The sequence below is a fragment of the Nematolebias whitei genome, chromosome 5, assembly GCF_014905685.2.
Source record: "Nematolebias whitei isolate Nwh7 chromosome 5, NemWhi1, whole genome shotgun sequence".
NCBI classification, from domain to species: domain Eukaryota; kingdom Metazoa; phylum Chordata; class Actinopteri; order Cyprinodontiformes; family Rivulidae; genus Nematolebias; species Nematolebias whitei.
Genome location: NC_056502.1, coordinates 42,685,362 through 42,709,249, shown reverse-complemented (window position 1 = coordinate 42,709,249; position 23,888 = coordinate 42,685,362). Strand labels below are relative to the sequence as shown.

General features: G+C 42.3%; 1 protein-coding gene across 1 annotated transcript in view; it reads right to left on the bottom strand.

The window, feature by feature from the left end:
- The window catches only part of ldlrad4b (low density lipoprotein receptor class A domain containing 4b), a 56,392-nt gene extending 37,330 nt beyond the window's left edge, over positions 1–19,062 (bottom strand). Inside the window, exon 1 of the mRNA XM_037676465.1 lies at positions 18,768–19,062. Within this exon, the coding sequence (XP_037532393.1) occupies positions 18,768–18,861 (94 nt within the window). The 5' untranslated portion in view covers positions 18,862–19,062. The remainder of the gene's footprint in view (positions 1–18,767) is intronic.
- Between the last annotated feature and the right edge of the window lie 4,826 nt (positions 19,063–23,888).

Genomic DNA, 23,888 nt, shown 5'->3' with positions numbered 1-23,888 from the left:
TCTCATTATGTCTGTCCCTTCTCTGTCACATTCCTCTCACTCTCCTCCATATGTATTCCTTCCAACCCATCCATCCTTTTCCTTTCATCATGTCCCACTCTCCTCCTCCTCTTCTTCATTCCCTTTCAGCCTCCACTCTGTATCCCACTTCTCTCTTTATTCACTATATATACACACACACTTTTGTCATTATTTCTGCCTCCCTCACTCTCATCCAGCCTTCTTATCCAACTTTCCCTCCCACTTTTTCCTCCTCTCCCACTCCCTCCGACACTCAAATGAAGGGGTGTAAACATGTCTTCCACATGTGGTCTCATTGTGCTGAGCCAACAGAGCAAAACAACCACGCTTAAGTTGCTCAATAGGCTTCACCAGATGACTAGCACCACCTTATTCTTCCTCTCATTCACTCTGTTTTCCTTCTTTTTTGTCCCCTTTGGCTTGAGATGCTTAACAACCATGAAGCAATGCCTGGCAGGCAGGATTAGGCAGGAGCAGGACAGAGACAGAAAGGAGAGGAAGGAAAAGAGAAAGAAAAAAAAGAGAAAGAGTGAGACCAAAAGACAGTGAAAGTAAAGCAGGGATAAAGAAAAGCATGGAGGGAAAGAAGAGTGAGTTGTGAGTGTACAAGGGGAGGGGATAAGCAAGATAAAGGAATTTTTAAGTAGAAAACTGGAGAAAAGAAAAAAGTCCTATGAAAAAAGTTTTTTTTTTCCTTGCTGGAACGCTTGGCCATGACCGCAGGCTGAACCTTGGTGCGGTGCTGAGCAACAGCTGCCAACAACAGAGGGAGCTGCAGAAAAAAAGGAGAACAAGTAAAAGAAGCAAGCAGGCTGGCAAGTTGCAAGGAGGAGGCTAGAAAAGAGCCTCTGAGTAATGGTGCTGCTGTTTGGGAGATGCTCAGGATGTTTTAGTCCTGTTGATGGTGAAGTATAAATAGATGCAGGCAGAGAGGAGAGGTTCAAGCAGAGGAGACGGTGGTTAAATGTAAAGAGCAGCTTGTGTCTTTCAAAAAGAAACAAACTGGAGAACTCTGGGCAGAAGCCCAACCCTGCCTCTGCAGCCAACAGCTTCACTTATGGCTCTGAAGACGCAACAAAGGAAACTTTACAGCCCCGTGGTGGCCATTTACACACGTGTGACATCACTAGTACTGTAACTCAGTGCAGCCCTTTATTCACTTTTTCTTTCACTAGCTTTTTGACAAACGTCACATAGACGTCCTGATTCAGGCTCAGTAATCCAGGTAAAATATCCAACACAGATCAGTCAGGTCTTCTGGATGGAAACGTTTCCTCTTTCATCCAAAAGTCTTCATCAGTCCGAGGAGCCACAGCATACTCAGTCTTATAAATAGCACCTTCAAATAGTGACCATGAACTACTGAAGCCCACTATGAAAAAGGTGCTATTTATAAGACTGAGTTTGTTGTAGCTCCTCGGACTGAAGAAGTCTTTTTGGTTAAACACGAAACGTTTCAACAAAAAGAAACTGTCCAGAAGCCCCGACTTACTTTTGTTGGGTCATATAGACGACGTCTATTCCTTAGTCTGTCCTAAAATAAGGTAAAAAAATAAAAATAAATTAAAAAAAATAAAGCCCTATTCGCATGGGATTAGTTTTACCTAGGGACCACATGCTATTTGTAATAATTACAGAAATTGTCTGTGTTTTTAATCCCATGTGAATCGGCCATGTCAGTAATTTGTAAAGTAAAAATTCCCCTACAAAATACCTACTATATTTGGCTGAACTCTGAGGTCCTGTGAGAATACTAATCCAATGTGAATAGGCATCTCTGTGATTTGGACAGAAATGGGTGGGATCTGATACACAATTAGACAGTTTTTGATTTGTTTAAGCAAAATCATAGAACAAGCTATTTTAATTGAATGTGCTCCTCGCGTCAGCTTTTGTAGATGCTGCTACTTCCTTCACCGAAAATGACAGCAGGTGCGGAGATGTGCGCAGCCAGTGATCATCTGACCCATCCATCCATCCATATATTTACCGCTTCTTCCTTTTCGGGTAACGGGAGTCGCTGGTGCCCATGTCCAGCCATCACTGTACGAGAGGCGGGGCACACCCTGGACAGGTCGCAAATCTATTTCAACTGGCGGGTCAGCGGACGCTCATGCGTCACATCAAAGCCTGAGACCGGCCCGACCCGCACATTAAGCACATTATATGGACCGGCCCAGTAGTGACAACACAGCACATTAACATCATATCCAGGAGATGTCCGTAAATTTCAGCAAAATCACAGGCTTTGGTTATCCCATGCGAATGCGCCACATAAAAAGCAGACGTTGGGGAGTAATTAATTTTTTTACATGTGGTCCCTAGGTAAAACTAATCTCGTGCAAATAGGGCTTAAGATATTGTTTCACTGGGCTGCAGTTAGCAACTCAAAATTACGAGAAAATTATGATTACTATTATTATTAATCTGTGTGCATGGCTTGCAAAACTGTAGTCTTGGCTGTGCACATTATTTTGTTGACCACCCACCATTAACCCACCATAGCCCATTTATGTCCCACCTTGGCAGCCAACCCAAGGATTATAGTTTAATCTAGTGGAGTCAACTTTTGAATTGAACAGTGAACAGTCCAGTTACTACTTTCAGGTTTATGAATTTGCATTTAAAAAAAATCTTAAAACTACGGCAACAATGTTCTTATCAAGATAATACGTAAACGGACATGTTTGTATATAAAGTACAGCAACACTGTTGGAAAAAAAAAAAAACAAGTATGGGTTTGTTTATTAAAAAAAAGTTCAATTAAAAAAGCGTATGGAGAAAATATTAGTTTTAAAGTTGCATGTGAAGGTAAGAGTCTATGTGTGAGAAGAATTTTGAAAAATATTTTCTTATTTCTGAAACAGACAGCAGGAGTTCCCCTTCGCCTTTAGCTCTTAATCTACGAACAGTTTGTTTGGGCTTTTTGTGCTGTGGCCTTGACACATCATTCTCGAGCATTGGCAGATTGCAATGAACAGGTTTCTTTAGAATTATTTTCTGTTGAAGAAAAATAACCCAGTTAGACTTTCCTCAGTGATGGGTCAAAACTTCCTGAAAGAATATACTACATTTAGATAGTGTTAGGAAAAAAATACTATGAAAACTAGAGTTTAAGGTTTTATCAAAAGTTTGGATCTGCTAAGATTTCATGATAAATTTATCCATCCATCCATCCATTATCTTCTGTTTGTTCTGAAGTTAGGTCTCGGGAGCAGCAACTTGAGCAGGGAGGTCCAGACATCTCTTTCCACAGCCACCTCTTCCAGCTCTTCTGGGAGGACTCCAAGGTGTTCCCAGGCCAACTAAAATAGTCTCTCCAGCGTGTCCTGGGTCTTCCCCGGGGTCTCCTCCCCATGCCCGAAGAACCTCCCTAGGGAGGCGCCCAGGGAGCATCCTTTACCAGATGTCTGAACCATCTCAACCGGCTTTTCTCAATGTTGAGGAGCAGCATTCTACTCCGAGTCTCTCTCAGATAACTTAACTTCTCACCCTATCTCTAAAGGAGAGTCCAGCTACCCTGCGGGGGAAACTCATTTCAACCTCCTGTATCCATGATCTCATTCCTTGGTCATTACGCAGAGATAATGACCATAGGTGAGGGCAGGAACACAGATGTAAACAGAGAGCTTTGCCTGCAATTCAGCTCCGTCTTCACCATAACGGACCAGTACAGAGTCCACAATACTGCAGACACTGCACCAATCCATTAATCAGTCTCACGCTCCATTCTTCCCTCACTCATGAACAAAACCTGAGATACTTGAACTCCTCCACTTGAGGCAGAACCTGATCCTCGACCTGAACAGAGCAATACACCCTTTTCTGACTGAGGACCATAGCCTCAGATTTGGAGGTGCTGATTCTCATCCCATGAAAATTCCATTTTATGGTTAAATCTCTGGTAGAAACCTATCAGAGGAATATAATCATTACGTTTCTGGTTAGAAAGGTTTTCTCTAAAAAAAAAATCACTTTTTGATTATGTTAAGAAAAGCAAAACTACAAATGTGGCTATGATTAACAACATTTTCTCCATCCTCACACACTTTTATTCCCTTTTTCTTTTCTTCTCTGCTGCAGAATGAAATGTGTGTGTGTGTGGGTTGGGGGGGGTTCACAGGGTTTCTGTTCCTCCATGACCTAGCACGCATTTGAAGGGATGTTTCCAAATTAGGAGTTTTTAAAAACAGTATTACACAACACTGGATTTAAACTGATGCATGGTTGGTCAACACCAAGGTCTGTGGTAACTATGATTTTACAGGTCACACCTGCCTCTGTTTGAGTCTAACAAACACTCATTAGGACCCCCAGCTCGTCCATATTCAGACAGTGCTAAACATTTACTGTCGGAATGGTCATGTTACCTGAGAGAAAGCAATCCGACAGTTCTTGGTGAGGCCCTGTTTGGAAGCCCCACCCGGTGTAGACCTCAGTGTACGTGATCCGATGGGTTAATCTGGCCGACAGATGGGGCAGGCTGTGGGTAAGCAGGGGTAAGCAGGGGCTGTGTGCTGCGATAGTGCTGGGACGGCACTGGGCCGGGCCATGCCGGATGCTGTGCCTATGACCTATATTAATAATTTACACACAGGATCTCTATGCTGCAGACCATGAGCCCTAATTATCATTAGCAACACTAGCCAGGAGACACCCAAGCTTCTAGCAAACTGCCAAGTGTGAAGATTAGAGACTGACAGAAACTTGGCTGCATCTTTTATTGTCAACACATTCTAAATGTCTAAACTAAAGCAATATGAAAATACCTTTATAAGGATAAAAACCCTTCAGAATAAAAAGCTTTAAGAGTGTATCTCAGAGAGTAGCCATATTTAAGAGCTTAACAATTTCAGTTAGCCTACATGTATTTTTTTCCACAGATCTCTTTTATTCAGAGTGGTCTATCATTTCCATGACAACCAGATGATGGTGAACAACTAGTCATTTCCACATCATTTTAAGTTGGGCAAGATAACAGAACTGCCCACTGATCAAGTCCACATGCTTTGTTAATCATAGGTGAGACGAGGATGTTCACAGGGCGCCAGAATTCTGTTACAGTACAAGAAGGTAGTCGAGGTTCTGCCCGCAGACGTATTTGATGTTTTCATGGTCTAACATTAACAACATGAATACTAAACATTTCGCATAACAAGCCATCAGATGCAGCTGGGACTTCTGGGAGTCTGCACTCAGCAAAAAGGGAGGAGACGATAAAGGACGAGAAGGAAGTATGGAGGAGAAACACTGCGGTGTGATTGGGGGTTGGGAGTCGGAACAGCAGGCAAGACTAGACCAGACAGTCTCTGTTTTTTTGACCCCCCATTTGAGCCTGTGTGTGTGTGTGTGTGTGTGTGTGTGTGCGTGCGTGTCCAAGTGAGTGTCCCCCTCTCCCCAGCCAGACAATAGAGAAGGCCCTGTGTCTGATTGGGGTCAGCTGGTGGCTGCCGATGGGAGGAGGGGATGTCGGTGGGAGACGGGAGTAAAGGAGGGGGGTGGGCGGTAGGTATCAGACACCACTGTCTGATTTGTGTGTCTGGACTGGGATGGAGAGGGACCAAAAATCAGACAGCCCTGAATCCCTAATGAAGAGAGGAGCAGGATGTGTTCAACAAAAGCTGCCCTTTCTGACACCCCCCCACCCCACCCCCCCATGCTCCTAGACTCCTTGCTGCGTTACAGACGGTGCATTTGAAAGTTTAAAATTATCACAAGACAGCATTCCAATACAAAATTACAGAAAAGCAAAAGAAGAAACTAGATCTTTGAAAAATATTTCACTTTGATAAATATTTCACTTTTGAAGTCACACAGCCAACATACTGTACATGCATTTATCTGATAAATGGAGTTCATGATTTTTTTCTGCTAACTGAACTAACTTTATTGTTTAAAACTAATTAGAGGCCCTGTCCTTGCCGTTTTCATCTCCATGTCTTCAGCTCGATGTTAATCCTTGTAATTTCCCTTGATAACGTCAGACTGAGTACAGGACTCTGTTAGGCCACAGCCGGCTGCCGAGCTGGCAAAGCCTGTGGATTTACCTCCCTTAGACAGGGTAAACTAGAAGGTACAGTCACCGTAAAGCTAATCTGGCACAGGATATGAGTGTTGACATAATTCATTAATCCATGTACTATAACTACTTTATCCTGTTGAATGTTCATGGCGGGGTAAACCCTGGACAGCTTGCCACTCAGTGAGACGGGACCACAGAGGGGTCGAATTGCTGTGTTTGTTCAAAGACGTCGAAACATATTTGAAAGGTGTGTACACTAAGAAAGCTCTAATTAAATCAGGTTTCTATGTCAGTACAAGTACTAAGAAATGCCATTGAACTTCTTACAATTACTTCGAAAATGTGTTTTAAAATCAGAGCTTACTTTTTGTTAACTCCTCATATGTAGCAAGGAGTCTTTTCCAAATGAGTTTGTTGGTGAGCAGTGAAGGTGTCGGGAAGCTCGTGCTCAGATCTGTATATTCCCAGGATTCTCTTCTGCTCGGTGACAGACTGTAGCCACTTCTCGCTGCTATTAAACTCTTAGAACTCAGTAATGTTTTATCAACTTGCTTGTGCTGGAAACGCTGGGTTTTGTCCCTCCTTGACAGTGTTGAATATAATTTGCAGTCGGCTTTCCCTTTGTCTCCATCGTTCACTTTGAAACCCTCCACACAGCTTATTTGTCTTCAGGAGTTTGCTGGCAGTTAGTGAACAGCTTTATAGTAAATTACTGGAAGAACTCAGAATAGACAACTCTTCCACTTGACGGGGCTCAACTGAGAGGTAAACATCACGCTGCTGTAGAGTGGAACTTTCTCTCACAATGCTGATATCTGCATTAGTACGTTCTTAATACATATATGAACACATGTTGCCATATCAACAGGGTACAAACAGTCCTGGTCATAGTAGGCAACACGCCACTGCCTGTCAATCGCAGGTGAAGCTTCTCATTTAAATACAACTGGAGAAATTACATTTCCTGTAAAAATGCAGTGTGGATGCTTATTGCAGAAGAAGTGGCTGAAAAACAGCTGAAATTATCTATATAAAAAAAAAACATTCTGAAATGGAAGAACAAGACTAAGTTGGCAAAAGAAAGCAGAAAGAACACACATTAGCTGAACTGGGTGTAAATAAGCAGAAATTGGCAAAAAATATATAGTAAATTAGTTTTAAAAAAACCCAGCTGAAATTAGCAAAAAGTAGCTGAAAAGGCAGAAAGAAGATTAAACTACCAGAAGGAAGCAGGAGGAGCTGAAAAGATCTAAAAAAATAAAAAGTGGAATTAGCCGAAAAAGTAAAAATTAGAAAAAAGCAGCTAAATAGTAGCTGAAACAGCAGAAAAGGCTGAAAGGAGCATATCAAGCTGAAATTTGCAGAAAGAAGTTTATTAGGCTAAAAGCAGCAGCAATTACCACAAAAACTTGAATTTATCTGAAAACAGCTAACATTAGTTAAAAAATGCTAATGTTAGCTGAAAAGGTAGAACAAGCTTAAATTAGCAGACGAAAGCAGAAAGAACACGTTAGCCAAATTAGGCTGAAAGAAGCAGAAATTAAAAACAAAACATGGAAATTATCTGAAAAAAAGCTGAAATTAACAAAAACAGCTGAAAAGTAGCTAAAAAAAATCAAAAAGAAGCTTAAATTAACAGAATGAAATGGAGAGCACATTTTTGCTGAATTGCTGAAAAAAGTTGAAATGAGTTTAAAAGATGTGGAATTAGCTGAAAAAGTTAAAATTAGTATTAAAAACAGCTACATCATAGCTAACATAGCAGAAAAAGCTGAAACTTGCAGAAATAAGCTGAAAGGAACAGAACAAGCCAGTGTTTGCCCTGGATTAGTTCCTTTGGCAGGGCGGTCATTTTTTTTTATGTTGACAGGTGTGGGGGGACGAAACGGAGTCACGTCAGTGTTACACACTAGCTTAGCTCCATGGTGGGGGGTTGAAAGGAGGAGGAGAAGCAGAGCTTTGTCAGTAGCATTTTTGCTAGTGCTTTTGTATTGCGCACTGCGCTACATTAGTACAGACAGTTGGTGGTGGTGGGGGGGGGGGGGGGGGTCGGCAGGGTGCTCAGTTCTGTTGACAGGGCAGGGCGCCCTGCTTGTATAATGGTGGGGGAAACAGTGCAAGCTGAAATTAGCAGAAATAAGTTGGAAGAAGCACAATTAGACAATGAGCTGATGGTCAGACTCTGCATGTTGCACAGATGAAACATCCTCGAGAAGCTCTCAGAACAGTTTCATAACATCCACCGACAATCATCTTCAGATTTGGTGCATTTTTATTGCCTTTTACAACTGGAATGATGTCTGCTGAACAATCAAAGGCTGAAGTTTAGATTCCATTATAAATAGTTTTAACTGTAAAACTACCAATCAAAGGTTTACTATGATAAATATTAAAACCTGTAACCGATTCATAACTACACAAAGTGAGTGTCTTATTTTGTTAGAAAATAACTTTTAGCTGTGAGAAATAGTCAAATGTAAGGGATGTGAGAGTAAGTTTCAAATCCCACCACTCAAAATTCTTTTAATTTTCAACCTCGCAGACTTCAGAGCCAACCAACGCTGAATGATCACTCGAGGAAATTCATCTGAGCTTGCACAATTTTCTCTGGAGACGCTAAAAGCTTTTACCCACATATGCAGCGACGCTCTAAAGTGGAAAACCTGACTTTTCATTTTGTCTCATCGTGTCTCACAGGTCTCAGAGGAAACCCATTTCACACGGTCTTTACAAGAGTCTCCAATGATGTCTTCGTTCCTCACAGAGAGAAAAACAGCCGGTAAACTGCACCTTTCAGCATCTTTGCATTCAACTTTATCACAGACGATGCTTTTAAATAGAACAACCACAACTACAGTGAGAGACAGGACGTAAACAATCACTGAGTTTTCAGGTAACTTAAGTAAAGTGCTGCTGTACTTTACATGTTCGTCAGAGTCCACTCGTGGTCACAGACTATTTGAATGTCAAGGGCTCTTGCAAAGTATTTTCTTTTTCTAGTATTTGCTATGAAAATGGTTGACTGTTGCTAGCAGTTTTACAGTGAGACATTAAAATGTTGCTCAAATTCCAGTACTGAAATCAGAGACGTCTAAACCACCCCCACCAGTGCCACCCATTTGGAAACTTTACCATGGAAGCCTCTTCAAAATCCAAGGAAAACCCTGAAGACCACATGAAGGGACGTGTTATTATTCTTGTCTGGGTGTTCCTGCTCACAAAAACAAATGGATTAACAGAAATCTGACTAAACAGCAGGCGGTGCAGCATTTCTGATTTGGTTTTTGGCTCGTTTTGCTTCGTACGATGCATTGTGCCATTTGTAATTTCAAAGCATGAGGGGTTTACAAAGAGTAATAAATGTGCCAACTGTTTCATTTGTCTGAAGTCTTGGAAAAAACAAATCGACAACAAGAAAGGAGGAGGAAAAAAGCTGCCTTATACGGTTTGCCAGTGTGTCTGGACAACAACGTCTTGGTCGACTGTAAGATGTCCCAACCATTGCCTGAGACACAGACAAGCTCTTTAACATCTCAGACAGTACAACAGTGTGTAAATAGATGCTGACCGAGACGCCAGACTACTACCCCCCCACCCCCACTCAAAAAACCATCACCACTGCACACATACTTGACGGATGGCCTGTCTTTAAACACACTAGAACGACAAATCTGCCCTAGTCCCAAGGGCATTTTGGGAACTTAGGGAGGAGGTCTGGTAAATGTGTGTGTGTTGGGGGTGCAAAATCTAGACACAAAGAGAGTCCTGGCAGCCAGCAAAGAAACTGCTGGGGCTGTAGGGCTGAAGAGGAAGAGTGGTGCTAGAATAAGTGTAGGGACAGCAACCCATTTATTACACTCTGGACTTTGGAAGCTGTTGTCTTACAATACCTGGTGCAGCTAAAGGAAGTCAAACTGAAGCTCATGGCTGCATTTCCTGACAATCTGTAGCTCTAAGGATTGTCACTTTAATTTCAGACAGAGCCACCAGATAGGAGCTTTGTGTTTTAAATAACTGAACAGTCATCAAGTTGATCCAATGCAAAAATACACATGAAAACGATGCTAAAAAAGCCATGACAAATCTTAGTCCTGCTGTGCTAACATGGTATAATAAGTGGGTAAACGTCCTGGACATTGGTGGGAGGCACTGTACAAACACAAAGGGACACTCAATCCAAACAAGGACAACACTTCCATCCATACTGCTTCTGTAAAAACTCTATTATTATGAAATTTAGAATTTGCACAAAAGGAAAAGCTGAACAGCTTCTTCACAGCTGTTGCACATTGCAAAATGTTCTGAGTTTTAATGTGGTCAGATTTTTAAACAGTTGATGTTTTAAACTCGCTTATTATTTATTAATTTTGTTGTTGTTGTTTTTGACCGGGTAATTGGAACCCCCAAATCAACAGTGGCCAAAAAGTTGGCTTTGCTAACCCATAGTCCACTAACTAAAAAATTAGCTTCGCTAACGTTAAACCGATAAACAAGTAAAAAAAAAAAAATTAGCGGAAGCCAACACTAAACCACTAAGACGACTGTCACTTGGTCTGCGTCACGTATTCATCTCCTTCCAGTTGAAGCTGCGTCGACCCATCACATCTGGTCACATGTTCACAAAGTCAGCCAATAGCGTGCCCAACGAACTCTTCATGAAACGCCCACACCAAACAGGAAAAACTTGTGAATTTTGTCAGCAGATTTTAAGTTGACAAAACCTAATTTAGCGGAAGCTAATTCCTCTAACAGTTTCCAAATTTAGCGAAAACGTTAACAATTAGTTCCACTATTAGCAAATTAGAGGAATTGTGCCCACCACTGAAAATCAAGAAACTATTTTCAACACGGAATGACCCGGAAGTATCCCAAGACAGAGGCTATGAACTGAATGTGACAAGATTTTCGACCATTTTCCTCTTGTACAAAACCACACATATAAAAATAATCTCCTTAGTAAATTAGAACATTTCACTCAAGATCCTATTAAATATATGATCAAACTGATATAACTGCAAACTCACAAGGGATGGAAAAGTTGGCAAACCTAGCGCCTGTAGTCAGGGGGGCGGGTCCTGTACATCCTAACCCCCTCCCCTCTCCCGCGGTCGACAAATGTCAGCACTTACATAGCGCTTAGCTAGCACTACATAAGTGTGCTAGCTTAGCGCTTATGTGCTAGCTTAGCGCTTATGAGCTAGCGCAAGCGTTGTTGAAAGCATGGCGCGTAGCGACTTACATAGCACGCTACGCAAGTCCAGTCAATGGGAAGTTATGCCGTCTACCACACCTCTGACCCTTCTCCCTCCACCCCCACCCCAAAAAAAACTCTTTGGATCTAGGCGAGTCACGTAAATGACATATTTTTTGATTGAAATCAGCAATTTTTGCTGAAAAGTGACATTTGCAGGTATGATACAAGCAAACAAACAAGAAAAACATGACTTGCTAATTATCTTTATGGTTCTCCAGCTTAATAGGTTTTTCACAAAGTGTAGAAAAATGGTAGACATTTTTTAAAACAACACTCATCAGGCAATGAACAGCAAACAGTTCTTTATAAGTGAGAAGCTGCATGTCACAGAAATGCGAGTTAAAAAAAAAAACTTGAGTAGTTACGTACACTACAGCCATTAGCAATCTAAATGTCTTTACAATCCAGCCATGTTTGTGGAGCTCTTTAAACCAGAAAGTGAGCTAAAGTTACCCAGACACTGACTGCAGGTCAGTTTTAGAGGTGTAAAAATTGGGTCTAGGGACCCGTTTGCAACCAAGTCCCTTGTATTAAACAAGGAACTCTTTCTTAACGCCTCCAAGTGGTTCACCGCTGTACACCCTCTGTTAGGGAAAAGTGGCAGATTATTTAAGACTCCACTGAGAGACTACAACCAAGAGCAGAAATTCCCTGTGAGATTAATTACAAGAGCTGGGATAACAAAAGAAATCCATCCGTGAGGGAAAGAAAGTTTCTGGAAAAGTTTTTTTCTTGCCTTTCCAACTCCAGCTCCAAAATGTAAAACCGTTTTCTCTTATCCACATATTTTAAAGTTTAATTTTTTTTTCACCCAATATTTTTTTGGGATTTCATCATGACCTGCTGCTGACGGTGACGACAAAGCAATTATTTTGTGTCTGCATGTTTGTACCGTTAGCAAAATATCAAAATCACCGGATGGATTTCAATTAAACTTCCAGAAAGTAATCATTAGCTGAACGTCTACAAATTATTAACTTCAGAATTCAATTCAAGATGGCCACCTCAGATAACTGACCTTAGCAAACACAAAAATTGCAATAACTTAAGCCAATTTTACAGTTGCTGAGCTAAAATTTGGAGTGGTAGTAACCGAGCGGTTCTAAGCGCCAACAGACCGGGGGAATATTGTGCATAGCAATATTTTCAAGGTTCAACCAAAATCACAACTTCATTTCTCAACATTAGATATTTATCTAAACCTCTGGTAGGATGGGCAGTGGGGCCTCAAATGAATAAATTTAATATTTTTTGAAAAGCTATACAAAATAAACAAGTTATTAAAACAAAAACAAAAAAAGAAGAAAACAATAATCCCTAAACAAACAAAGAACTTAGTGAGATTGGACCGGCTTCCTGGCAGGAGACTGCAGGGTAAATATTGGCTGAGCCTAAGAGCGCCTGTCTATGTCGCGGTGTGTGTTTGTGCGTGTATCACAATGAAAGCATGTGTGTCAAATGTATACATTTGCTTGGGGGGGGGGGAGGGGGGGGGGGGGGGGGGGGGGTAGTCGGCCTGGTCTTAGGTCTTTGACAGGAGAGCCAAGCTACCAGCAGCAGACCAACATGGCAGAGATGTGGACTCCAGAGGCAGCAGGTTTCATCCGTCACACACTTTCAGTCACAGACACAAAGACGGGAACGATGGGCACCAGGACCTCCACACACACATGCACTGGTATGTCTGAACACATTCAATGGTCCAAGGAATATTTAAAGTGGTTTTATTTTTCATGGGAGTGGGAGAAAAAATTTGTTCAAAAGCAGTTTAATGTACAGATGGTGCTGGACGGGGCTAATGCTCCACAGTAAGAGATAAAATAAAGTTGGAAGGAATCATTCTGATCCAGGAACTGTTTCGTTTGGTCCTCAGGCTGGTTCAGTGAGTAGCAAGTTGGTCATCAGGCCTATAACATTTGATCGTAATGCACTGACGATCGACTGTTTAAACTCATGGTCCTCCATTTTGCATGTGTAAAGCCAGTTTCTTAAAACTCCACAGCAGACTGGTTTGAAGCACGTCAAAAAGATGCTACTGATGTGCAGACCCTGTTGGCACGCCTCAGACCGATGAAGTCTTTCAGATGAAAGATGAAACGCTTCAACCAAGAAGAATCTGTCCAGATGATCTGGTTTGACTTTTTTTTGTGATTTATTTACCTGGATGATTGAGCATACATACTTTTTCTTTTGTGTTTAGTTTTATGTTTTCCATGTCTGTGCCAATCTGTTAACAAAATAACCCTAGAACCAGTATAAAAATGTTTATGGTATTTGTGGAAAGTAATCATTAGATGTCCTATAGCCGGTTAACATTTGGAGCCGATCCCATTCAAGATGGTTGCTACAAAAATGGCTATAACTCAGTCAATTTAACAGGAAGGACCAAAAAAACATGCAAAATCGATGTTTGAAATTTTGTAAAATGAGATCTGTCTGTTAGCAAAATATCTTGTAAGCCACTGGACAGATTTGTATGAAGCTTAAAAAGGAAATAATCATAGGATATACCTTAAAACTATGATTAGGTTTTGGAGTCAAGATGGGTGCCACAGCTAAATGACCTTAAAAAGAAACAGAAATGGCTTCAGTTCAGTCAGTGACAGTTTTCAAAATTGGTTTGGTTGCAGCCAACAACACTTACTGTGATCAACACATCGTGCATCTCAAATGAGATTGTTCATAAGATTATTTTTGAGGTTTGACCAAACAGCCTAAAACGCTGTCATTTCCTTACATGGGCGATATGCAATTTAATGGTTTTGTTCGTTCAGTGGTTTGACAAACTGCATCAGGGTGGACTGAAAGAAATGTTGCATCAAGATCAAGTAAATGTGAGTATTTTCCCTCAGAAAGAAAAGTTTGAGTGCAGCAGGAGTTATGAGTGACTTCAGAGTGGAAGCTGTTTGCTTGGACTACATCATCACAGAACATTGGGACCATGAATCCAGTTAATAGCCTGACCCATCGGACAGTTGTGGAAGTCAAAGCTTCAGAACGTGCACAAGCGCATCTCAAAAATAATTAAAATATAATGAAAAAGTTCAATTATTTGTGTTACTCATGTCAGAAAATGAAACTCGTATTCTAGATTCATTACAGAGTGAAATATTTATTTCTTGTCATTTTGATGATTATTGTTTACAAATAATGAAAAATCAACATTCAGTGTCAGAAAATGAGAATATTGTTTAGAATATTCTAAACTCCTGGTGTCTCACGCTGATCAGCTGATGAACTCCTGGACATGAGCTACAAACGTGTCACTCCTCCAGTCCAGCCACTCCTGAACCAGAGACACCATCAGAAGGAGACAAAGACCTGGACTGTCTCTCAGTGGTCCAATGTCCTCTTTCCAGATGAAACTAAATGTTCATGTCATTTATAAATCAAGGTCCAGAATCCATGTAGTTCAAGTCCAGAGAGAAGTTTCCACAGTCAGGGATGGTCTGGCTCCATGTCCTCTGCTGGTTCTGGTGCACTGGGTTCTCTGAAGTCCAGTCCTCGCAGCGTCTAGCAGGACATTTTAGAGACTCCATGCTTCCTGCTGCTGACGAGCTTCATGGAGATGCTGGTTTCATTTTCCAGCAGGACTCGACTCCGACCCACACTGACCAGAACCACTGCACCAGAAGCTGGTTCTGGAATATTCTAACTTTCTGAGACACTGAATGTTGGTTTGTCATTATTTGTTAAGTTAGAATCATCAAAAATACAAGAAATGAAGGCTTGAAATATTTCACTGTGTGTAATGAATATATGTAATGTGGAGTTTCACTTTTTTATATGATTGGCAAACAAAATTGAACTTTTTTCACAATATTTAAATTTTTTTTATATGCACTTGTACGTACAATTGATTGACCTCAGAACTGGATTATAGCACACCTACGATACAAAATAATAAAAAATAAAACAATTCGTTAACGAGTTCCTGCCTTTCAAGTCCTACATGAAGACCCCAGTGAGTGGGACGAGGTTCAGATGATCTGAACCATGACACACCGTTTGCATCGTAAGCCTTCTGCGCTTTGAATCCTCTTTAGTTTCCTCCCTTTCTAAATAAAAAAGGAACACAAACGTTTTGCTCTGGTTTAAAGGAAGAGCGGGGAAAAAAGTGAAAAGAGGCCGACAAGCTCTTTTCTTCAGCCAGATAAATCATCAGAGCATGAGCTGCATTATTCAGTCCTGCAGAGTCTGCATGACAACACAGCCAACAAACAAGAGCCCTTTTCAAACCAGGCGGCCGCTACAGCAGAATACAGCGACATCAGATCACTGTGAATGAAGCTCCCTCCAACTGGTGACGAGTTTAGTGCAAATACAAGCATTGCTTAAAGGAATGCATATTCCTCGCCACCTTCCACGCCTCAGTTTTAGACTAAGGTTATCATGAAGAGTTGTGAATAATCTGATGCATGCTCAATAATCCAGCTAGATAAGTCTAACAAGGTCGAGTCAGGTCCTCTGGATGGATTCTTCTCGTTGAAACGTTTCATCTTTTATCCATTAGTCTGAAGAAGTCTGTTGGATAAAAGACGAAACGTTTCAACGAGGAGAATCCGTCCAGAGGACCTGACTCGACCTTGTTAGACTTGTAAATGTTGTCATGCACGACCTCATTCAGTAACGTCACATTCTGAGAGACATGTTCGCTCTCAGACTGTGTGTGGAAGATGACTCTCAGCTACCACCACACCAGGTTTTAGCTCATTTTTTGGTCAAACCGGTGTGTTATAGGCATCGTTTGGTTAGGTACAGTTGATTAGCGATGCCTATAACACACCGGTTTGACCAAAAAATGAGCTAAAACCTGGTGTGGTGGTAGCTGAGAGTCATCTTCCACACACAGTCTGAGAGCGAACAAGTCTCTCAAGAATGTGACGTTACTGAATGAGGTTAAGTCTGTCACGATAACAAATTTTGCTCGACGATTGTCTCAGAAGTTATTGCGATAAACGATAATATTGTTTGAAATTTGAGAATAATTAGTAATTATTCTCAAATTTAAGAAGAACTGTTGATTTGTTTTGAGTGTAGTAGCTTTGTTTGACAACCAGATGGCGGTATAAGACTGTTTGAACTGAAAGATGGATAGTGAGAGAGCTAGCAGCGTGTCAATTTGAGAAAAATGGGAGGGAGGCCCCTTGACGTGACATGGGCTGTCTCTCCTTCCTTTTTTCGGTTCTCAAAATGGCGGACGCTCGGTGTGGTTTGAGCTCTTTAGCAGAGCATTTTTCACACAAAGCTTTTAATAAAAAAAATAAATAAATCAGTAAACAAGTTCTCAGCTTTTTTTTTTTTTTACAGAGAAAAACAACTTTTTACACAAAGGCACGGGTTTCAACCGTGAATTTTGGAGCTTCGACAAGACGGAGGTTTTTTTCCTGAGGTCGGCCTGTTAGCTTAGCTTGTAGCTTAGCTTCTGGTTTTAACAATCCAAAAACGTGATTTTAGATGGTTAGCACTGGAGTTGAGCCTTTTGTCATCCAGTGTCTTTAGTAAAAAGAGAGACCAAGAAACAATAAAGCTGATAAATGAAAATGAGAGATAATTTTAATTTATCGTGCGATTAATTGATTTATTGTTTATCGCAACAGGCCTACGTGTGGCAGACATCTTGAATGGAGTTGGCTCCAAATGCTAATGGGTTGTAGATGTGCAGACAATGACTGTGGAAGTTTTTTTTTTTTTTTTTTTTTTGTCCAGTGGTGGCCAATGGGGAGCCAAGATGGCGTAGAGGTAGGGCAGCCAACTCTGGACCAGAAATTCACAGGTTCAACTCCCTGCCACGCCCACATGTCATGGTCTCCTTGAGCAAGACACCTAATTGCTCCCCGGGCGCTTGCATAGCTGCCCACTGCTCCACCTGGGTGTATCTCAGGTGTGATGGGTTAAATGCAGAGAACTAACAACACATTTATTTTACTTTAACGGTTTATGAGATAGTACCCCGCCCCTCGCACAGTGATTGCTGGACATGGGCACCAGCGACCCCCGTGACCCAAAATGGAAGAAGCGGGTGAAAGATAATGGATGGATAGTTTGAGATATTTTGATAAAGCTACAAACAGACACACAGGAGTAAAAACACTATCACCTTTCACAGCAGGCTAGTCCACGAGTGTTTGTCAGTCCCTGTGGGTGAACTCATTAGGCTGTGCTGTGTCAGTAGATATGTGCAGCACCGCTTCTTGTCTGACGGAGGATTTTTCCTGGCGAGCAGTGCTGCGCAGCCACAGAATAGTGGAACACCAGCCCTGCTGCCAGACAAGCTCTTTCACACACACACTTACTTCTTGGTTACAATGTGGCGTCAGCACAACCACACAGTACTGCCAGATCTAAATCTAATATCCTGCGTTCATCTCATGTTGCCCAGGCCCAGCCACAGCCCTGATGGAAACTACACATCACAGTAACTCTGTCGGTCTCCAACTTGTCAGTGTCCATCTTTCCATATATTCTCTTTTCTGGCTACGTGGAGGCGTCTCTGGCGAAAGGGCGATAATATTTCTGCCCGTGTTTGTTTGTACTGTTCACAAAATATCAGGACTTAAAAAATAAAAATCTCAGGAAATCTACAACTGTCAGACAAAATTCAAGGTGGCTGAGCAGGCTGACTGAACTTTAAAAAAAAAAAACAGACAAAAATGGCTACAACAAAGAAAATTTTGCGGATTATGAGCTAAAGTTTGGCGTGCTTGTAGCAGACAGACATTCACAGCATGCACACCAAGAAAGGTAGTGCATGTGATTGCATACACTATTTCCATGGTGGGACCAAAATGGCTACAAGTTTATCAATTCTTATAATAAGATGATGTTAGTCTAAAGCAGCGCATGATACTGGTCTGTCCTCTGCATTGCCACAGATCTGGGCCTCGGTCATAAAGAGGAACATCTGCAGTGGATCAAGCAGCAGCAGGGCAGAGCTGATAATGATAGTTTCTCTCCGGGCTGCTCAGAGGGCAGACAGACATAACATACCATTCCAGCGTTTCCTGTCTGGGCTGACAGGCAAACTATTTAACCCTCTGTGGTAATCTCTCTCAGCATATGTGCAGCCTGAAGGGCCAGACAGAGCAGGGAAGAGTCCTCAAGAGCTAAATGAGTCATAGTGGAGGTGTCAACACACTAAAGCTCTAAAAGAATTATTAAACCTGAAAATATGCACAATAACACACTAAAATCTCACAGCAAGTCTAAACATTTTAACAGCTGTAGGGACTTCAAAATGTGCTCATTATACGTGTAAACATGTGAACAAACAAAAACGGTTAAAAACTTGAGGTCAGTGAAACTGACAAAGTTCCTGTTAGTCTGAACTTACAGATCTAGTGTAAGGAAAGATGGTTTCAGTGTTAATTACTATTATTAAATCGGATTTATTGTTCTGCTGGCTGCAGGGGGCTTCAGATGAGCAGTCTCCCCTCCGCAGGTTTGTGCTCAGGAGGAAATGGTACTCACATATCTCCATTCCCTGTGCATGGGACGCCGTGCAGTTGCAGGAGCAGGTGACATTGGAGTTGCCGGGGCCGCCAGGGGCCGTTACGTTTTGCATGGGGCTGGGCGGACCGGGACACCGCTCCGGGGAGAGAGCCGCCGCCGCCACCGCCGCCGCCGTCGGGACACCCCGACGGAGAAACAACAGTAAACTTCCAGCAGGCAGCGGCAGCGCAGTCCGCCGCTCGCTACGAGTAACTCCCAACAGTTTCGCGCTTGTTGCCGTCGCACGTCTCGTCTCACGCCATGTTCCCTCGGCTCGGGGAGGGAGTTAAAGGGCGGCTCGAGGACTCATAGCGCCGCTTCTCCGGGACTTCCTCCGCCGCTGAGGGAAGCTGCATTCTGTCTGCTGATCAAGCACAGCAGCCTCTGCGACTCAGGCCCCGCCCACAACAGACAGAGCGTCTCTTCGACCAATCAGAACTCTCCATGAGAGAGAGAGGGTGTCTGGGCCGGTGTTGCTTTCATGAAAGCACGGAGAAATCTAAACTTTGATATTTGAGTCAGGCCAAAAAGAAAACGGCAATATACTATACTGTTGGTCGGTTCTTTGTAAAACAGAAAGCAAAAAATTGTCCGTTAGCGTTATGGTTTGCTAATCACGACATGTTTAAACTTTCTGAGTAATAAATGTCATACATGTTGTTGTATGATACAAAACCTGAACTTAAAACCACTTCAGGTCTTCTAAGAGTCTGCATTTGCAGCATTTTGCTGTTTTAAACGATCTTGTTTGTGTAGGTTTTGTTCGCATGCCTCTTTTATCTTTTGTTGTGTGTTTCACACACCTCACATAGTACACACACTACAGTAAGCATTAAACAATTTGAAGCCTCAATTGTGTTTTCTTTTCTTTTTCTTTTCCTTTACTTTTTTGCATGAGAGTATTTTTTTAAGGCATGCGACGTGTTTAGAATCTGCAGTTTAGTGTTTTGACCAGTACTGGAAAATGCTGTTTTTTCTTATGCATGTTATTAACAGAAGCCTGGACTGGTGTTAGATAAATGCCACTCGCAGATTATTCATAAAGTTTAACAATGGTAAAGCTAAATTGTGTTTTTCATATTGACATTGTTCTACCAAAATGTGTTTTATTACAAGGATTGTATGAGGAGACCCTGAAGGCATCAGCAGAGACAGGGGTTATGCTAGTTTCTCTGTCTGTCTGGGGGAAGGGGCATGTTTGTGCACGCCGGTCTTCTTTCTCGTGTGTTTGTGACTTTGTGTATGCGTGTGTTGGTGCATGAGAGGTGGGGGTGACCTAAAGCCAGCAGACCAAAGTCAGCAGACGGCTGGTTTGCAGCTGACAATGGCTGTGGGAGAAACACACCAATGAAGATGGGGGTGGAGGGTAGGACTGGTTGGTCTGGTGTGTCAGAGGGTGGGGAGAGGGCTTCAGGTTTCATTCCCTTGTTATGGCGGTGAGTAGCCAATGGAGATTGTTCTTTGAAGAAGCTAACCTTAAGGTGACCCCTGTGCCGGTCTTGTGGCTAAGGGGCACAAACATAACTGAAAAGCAAGAACCCCCACCATGACCCCCCACCCCCCATACCCACACACACACACACAATCTAACCATAAGTGCAACCTCTCACTCAGAGCACTACACTTCCACCACTTCCAGTGAGGCTGTCAGCAGTCTATAAATAAACTGGGTTGTTGAAATCAGGGAGGGGGTCTGAATGCCACCTTAGAACAGAAGCTTCCTAAACTATGGTCTAAGAGTCATGCAAGGTTATCAAAGAGCTTGAAAGGTAACCCTTCAAAATATACAAATTTGGACGCTTTCTTTGCAACACAGCAGACAGTTGACCTTTTTCGGCTGGGTTTGACATGTTTGTGCTCAGGTTGAGTCGACACAGAGTCAGAGTTTTTTTTTTTACTGGGTGATCCACCAACTTCTAGCTCAGTTCTTGGGACCTACATAGCAAAAGTTCCAAGCGAGTCAAGTGGAACTAAAGATCTGACATCAGCAAACACAGGCCATTGGTTGGCCAGGGAGCAATGAGAGTGTCTCCTGCACAAGAATCAAACCCACCATTTTTAAAAAACATTGCAACTGCAGCATTCATTTATGTTACTTACTTTTATCCATCCATCCATCATCTTTACCACCTTCTTCCTTTTCGGGTCATCACTGTGCAAGAGGCCGGGGACACCCTGGACAAGTCTCCAGTCCATCACAGAGACACATAGAGACAAACAACCATTCACTCTCTCACTCACAACTAGAGACAATTTAGAGTTACCAATCAATCTAACATGCATGTTTTTGCTCTGTGGGAGAAAACTGGAGTACCCAGACAAAACCCATGCAGCACGGAGAGAACATGCAAACCCCAGAAAGGCCCACTTATTCATGTTTTCCCCATATTTATAATTTAAATTTTGGCTGAGATCGGACAATTTCATTCATTCTGACATGGAAAATATTGAACACTATCATTTTCAGCCACTAGAGGGTGCTCGACTAATATGGCAAGCCAAGTGTCTCATTAATAGGTAAAAGTGGCTATTAATGAGACACTTGGCTTGCCATACAAGCCACCTTCATCTCGCTCAGGAACTCCTGGAGCAACTGTCAAATCAGCTGGATTTCTCTGTGCCGCCCAGGTGAAATGCAGCTGATTTGACTCTTAAGTCAGATTCAGAGTTTCTTTATTGTCATTCGTACCTCATGTGGTACATGTGTTGGAGAGAAATTATGTACACAGGGTCCCAGTTACATCCAACAATAAAATGTATGAGAAAAACAGTAATAACATCTAAGATATGAACTAAGAAAAACATAAACTAAATATACACTAAGCACTCATAACATAAAAACATTGAACATCAGCACAAACATGAACATGAGTCTGTGAGCAGATGTGCACGCATGAACACATCAACATTGAAACAGATCAGCAGCAACATGAAACAGATCAGCAGCAACATGATGTGGTTTTTCACAGTGATTATTCTAGTTAGAGATTCATGAGTCTAACAGCCTCAGGGTAGAAGCTGTTCCTCAGTCTAGTGGTTCTACACTTAATGCTCCTCAACCTCCTTCCTGAGGGGAGTGGAGCAACAAGTGTGTGTTCTGGGTGAGTGAGGTCCTTCATGATGCAGGTAGCTCTCTTCCTGCATCTAGAGGTGTAGATGTCTGTGGTGGTGGGGAGGATGACTCCGACAGACTTCTGTGCAGCCTTCACCACTCTCTGCAAAGCTTTTCTTTCTGCAGCTGTGCAGCCTCCATGCCACATGTTGATGCTGGAGCACAGGATGCTCTCCACTGCACACCTGTAGAAGGAGGTGAGGACTGAGCTTCCCAGACCAGCTCGTCTCAGCCGTCTGAGGAAGTAGAGTCTCTGACGAGCTTTCTTGATCAGGCTGGTGGTGTTGTTGCTCCAGCTGAGGTTGTCATTCATGTGTACACCCAAGTACTTGTAGCTGGAGACCACTTCCACTGCAGATCCTCTTATGTTCAGGGGGGTGTAGGTGTTTTTGTTTCTTCTGAAGTCCACAATCATCTCCTTTGTCTTCTTCACATTGATGTGAAGGTTATTCTCTATGCACCAGCTCTCCAGGTGTTCCACCTCTTGCCTGTAGCTGGACTCATCATTGTTTGTGATGCATCCCACCACCGCTGTATCATCTTCAAACTTTACAATGTGACAGCCTGGATGGGTAGCTGCACAATCATACGTGAGCAGAGTAAACAGGAGGGGGCTCAACACACATCCCTGAGGTCCTGATGTCCTGAGGTTAAAGTCCTTAAGGAAAATATCCTGATGCATGCTCAATAATCCAGGTAGAAAAATTAAATAAAAGTTAAATCTGGTCCTCTGGACATTCAAAAAAAATGTCCAGAGGTGGTCCAGAGGACCAGATTTAACTTTTTTGGCTCCTTAAGGAAAATTTCAACTGAGACACACCTTTACTATAATGTCAAGCAAACAAATAATTGTTTTTGAGTGTTAATCTTATTAAATTATTGTTAAAGTCCTCCCATGCATGCTCCCGCAGCTGCCATTTGGCAGCCAATCGATTTTTGTCACAACACGGCACACATTTCTGGGTTGTCAGCGGTGAAGCGTAACAAACATGACGCGTCAGCAGTGACACATAATAGATGCGACGTATATGGCAAAGTGACGTATTTATGTATTTTCAACTTTATTCAACATATTTGGACTGATGCGACTTTTAGGTTGGTGCAACGTGTACGGCAGAAAATACGATAGTAGCTTTTTGCAAAACACAGCAGTTTAGTAGAGACCCACAGCTTGGTGCCAACTTCAGGTGACAGTGATTATAGAGACAACTTTTATGAAAGAACGTACTTCCAGATTTTCACACATTTTAAATAAATGAAGGAAAAAAAAAGTGGTGGACCAAAAGAAAGCATCACAACTTCAGAGTCCCTTCTAAAAAGTGTCTCCAAAAGAAAATCAAATCCTGCTCCTGAAGTGTTTGGGTTTTAAAAAATGACAAGTGCCAGCTCAGAGGGGGTGCCGTCTGGTTGTTTTGACTGCAGTAACCAAAAGGAATGAACATGGACTTTGTTGTTCGAAAGGAATGACAGTAAACGGAACTCCGTGAAGGAAAATAACTAAATGGGAAAAGTAAAACCTCCGACAGATGTTTTGCATTAAGAGCCGCACCAGTGGCCAAGTTCTGTATCCAATCATGCAAAAATTATTTTCTTTGACTCCCAGTGTATTCCACATTCCTCCCTTAGTGCACACACACACACACACACACACTTTTGGAGGTGGAAGAAACAGATGTGTAACCCTGACACAATGTTCAAACGGCTGGCAGCTGTCAGAGTTTTATTGAAGCAACAAACTGAAACGCGCTGTCAGCCAAAGTAGGAATATCAATCCACACACTCCGACACACTCCGCATCTTTCCCTCAAGTCCTCTCGCTGAGGTCACCCTCGTGCAGAAATCCAGACAAGCTCTCATCCGCTGCAGACACGCTCAGACAATCATCGATTCTCCCGCATACAACCCACCTCTATCCAGTCACAAACTGCAGCATCCAACATGCACACACACACACACACACACACACACACACACACACACACACACAC